Source organism: Emiliania huxleyi (assembly GCF_000372725.1).
Source record: "Emiliania huxleyi CCMP1516 unplaced genomic scaffold EMIHUscaffold_407, whole genome shotgun sequence".
Classification (NCBI taxonomy): domain Eukaryota; phylum Haptophyta; order Isochrysidales; family Noelaerhabdaceae; genus Emiliania; species Emiliania huxleyi.
In genome coordinates this window covers 59883-62863 of record NW_005198921.1, presented here as the reverse complement: position 1 = coordinate 62863, position 2981 = coordinate 59883, and the positions used below count along the sequence as shown (strand labels likewise).

General features: G+C 63.4%; 1 protein-coding gene across 1 annotated transcript in view; it reads right to left on the bottom strand.

Moving 5' to 3' along the window:
• Positions 1–1251, bottom strand: part of POLD1-1 (putative DNA polymerase POLD1) — a gene marked incomplete at both ends in the record, with an annotated part of 7753 nt that extends 6502 nt beyond the window's left edge. Inside the window, 2 exons of the mRNA XM_005769918.1 lie at positions 209–342; positions 430–1251. Coding sequence (XP_005769975.1) covers positions 209–342; positions 430–1251 — 956 coding nt within the window. The remainder of the gene's footprint in view (positions 1–208; positions 343–429) is intronic.
• Between the last annotated feature and the right edge of the window lie 1730 nt (positions 1252–2981).

Here is a 2981-nt window from a genome sequence, read left to right as displayed (position 1 = left end):
CGGGAGGTGGGGGCAGCTTTGGGGGGCCCTGGGGAGGGTGTCGGGAGCTTTGGCGAAGTTGTGGGGAGGTGTGGGACGTCTGGGGAGGTGTGGGCAGGTGCGGGGAGCCTGAGGGAGGTGTGGGGAGGTGTGGGGAGGTCCGGGGAGGTGTGGGGAGGTGTGGGGAGGTGTGGGGAAGGTGTGGGGAGGTGTGGGGAGGTGTGAGGAGACGCTAGGCCGGCCCGCGCACTCGATGTCGAAAGAGAGGATCCGCATCGGCGCCATGCCGAGCCACTCGCCCTCTGGCTGATGCGCGACCAGGTCCGAGAAGAAGAGGTCCGCCTCCAGCTGCGACGTGGTCGCCTAGTACCACACCCTCCAGCGTCTCGAACCCAAAGTGGGTTCGGTCCCGTGGCTATAGGGTGAGCTTCTGGTCGCCTTCTTGACCACGTGCCCCGTCCCCTCGGAGGTCCACGGGCGCGCGCGCCACTTGCCGGCCGTCAGAGAGAGCCAGCTCATGCCCTGGATGTCGCGGTCGACCATGAAGCGCATCACGTAGGCCCAGTTGGACTCGTACGTCTCGAAGGAGTGCGCGCCGCCAGAGGGGAGGCTCATCCCTTGCTCGAGCAGCCGGCGCGCCGTCGAGACGAGCGAGGGGAGGCACGTCACGATGCGGAGGAAGACGCTCTGCTGCCCGAAGGAGTAGTTCATGATGGACTTCTTCTGGCACGGCCGCACCATCACGACCGGGTTCAGCACCGGCTCTTTGCCCGATTTGAGCCGCGCGTTGAGCTTCTGCCGGAAGGGCTCGCAGTCCTCCGGCTTGAAGCCGGGCCACGCGCGGACAAAGAAGTAGGGCAGGAAGCCGTGCACGTGCGCCGTCACCGAGTTGCCGCCCTTGGTCACGCCGTAGAAGCGCACGGACGCCGCCCGCTGCTCGCCGGCGCAGAGGGGCGTCGCAAACTCGGGAAGCATGGAGGCGACGGTGTAGTCGGCGTCGATCTGCTGGAAGTCGAGCCCGTCGGTGGCCGGATCGAGCGGCGGCAAGTCCGGGCGCTTCCACCGCTCGCTCTGCGGCACGTCCGCCTCGGCCGCGCCCGCCGCGTCGTCCTCGAGCGGCTCTGGCGGGCCCTCCTCGTCCGCCATCATCTCCTCCTCGTCCTCGAGCATGCCGTCAAGGTCCATGTCGTCAAAGTCGTCGTCGTCGGCGCCCGATCGGCGCTTCGCGGGAGGCGGCGGCGCACCGCCGGGGCGCTTGTTGGCGGAGTGCATATGGTGGGATGTCGTTGCGGCGCTGGGAGTCGCTCGCGCCTAAAGTCGGTGGAAAGAATTTTACTTGTGGCCGAGTCCCACTGCATGACCACGCACACATCATCCCGCGGCCTGGCGGTCGGCGGGATTGCAACCAGTCTTCGCGTGCCGCCTGTCGTTCGATTCGGGCGCCTTGGGCGTCGGGGTGGCGAGCCGCAGGGGACGCGGCTCTGAGCGCCCAGCGACGCGTGTCGGATGGAGTCCGGCCGCGGGTGTCTAGGGAAGTTCGCTCAGGATGTGTGGCAGTCAGTTTGGCTGAGTGTCTTGTCTTGTCTCTCACCTGGCAACCCTGTCTGCTCGTCTCGCGCGCGCGTGAACAGGGCTCCAGGCCCCAAATTACGTGTGAGTGTTAGAGTTGTTTGGTTCTGTGTGTCGCTCCTGTGTGACCGTCATCGCCCGTCTAGCGTCCACCCATACCGCGTTGGTGTCCCAGTCGTTGGTCGGACTGTGTTTCGCCTTCCCATCAATCAGCACGACACGATTCACGCGACAGGCGAGGCGCGGGCGACGGCTTCCTCAGAAGCCGTCGCCCGCACCACAGGAGCAGTCACACCACTCCCACTCCGGCGCCCACCCACTCCCCAACCCGACATCCCCACCCCACCCCTGGAGAAGAATTTTACAACAAAACTCCGCGCACAACACTGGGCACGGGACTGGCGCGCACTGGCACTGAAAAGAATTTAAACAAAACAACTCTCTCTCACAGCAGACAGGCTCGACACAGGTGCGAACTGGCGCGTGCTAGTACTATCACAGGCACACCACCGGAGCCGCCTAAGCGAAAAGAATTTTACAACAAAACTCCCTCGCACAACACACTGGGCATTGGAAAAGAATTTAAACAACACAATTCTCGCTCACAGCAGCCATCCCTCCCTTGGGTTGTCCGTTTTCTTTCTTTCTTTCAGCAGCCATCCCTGCAGCGAGAAGCGGCGAGAGACTGCGAAGAGAGATAGGTAGGAAGAGGCAGCAGCTGCGGCCGCGGTGGCAGAGTCGGCCGCGGTTCGAGCGAGCAGCTTACATAAACCCGAGACGGTGACGGGAAGCGGCGTGCGGTCTCAGGCCCAGTGAGGTAGTGCGCCAGCCCAACCCGGATCCTGCTGAACAAGCTCCTCTTGTAGCTCGATCGGTCACACCGCCATCGCCGTCGGGGAGAGGGGGGACGACACTGCCTCGGCAGCGTGCACCTCGATCCTGTACCGTGTTTGTTATGACCCCCCCCAATGAACACACCAGTGAGGGAGGGCGAGACGATCGAGGGGTCCCGTACCATGCGGAACCGACCCTATCCAGTGCTCAAGTGCTCAAGGAAGAGGCAGACTCCCTAGGGTGGGCGACGGCTAGCGCATCACACACCTCTCCTTAAAATCCCTGTGTGGTGGCGGCGTGCCGTCCTCCCATCCCTCCCTTGGGTTGTCTGTTTTCTTTCTTTCTTTCTTTCAGCAGCCATCCCTCCCTTGGGTTGTCTGTTTTCTTTCTTTTCTTTAGCAGACAGGCTCGACACAGGTGCGAACTGGCGCGTGCTAGCACTATCACAGGCACACCACTGGAGCCGCCTTAGCGACTCCGTTAAGAACGGCAATGCACTTAGCTCCGTGCACAATGCCGCTGTCCCCGCACGCTAGCTCGTTCACCGTCTGCCACGCCACGGCGGTGTGGAGAACGACAGACAGGCGCTGCATCTGCAG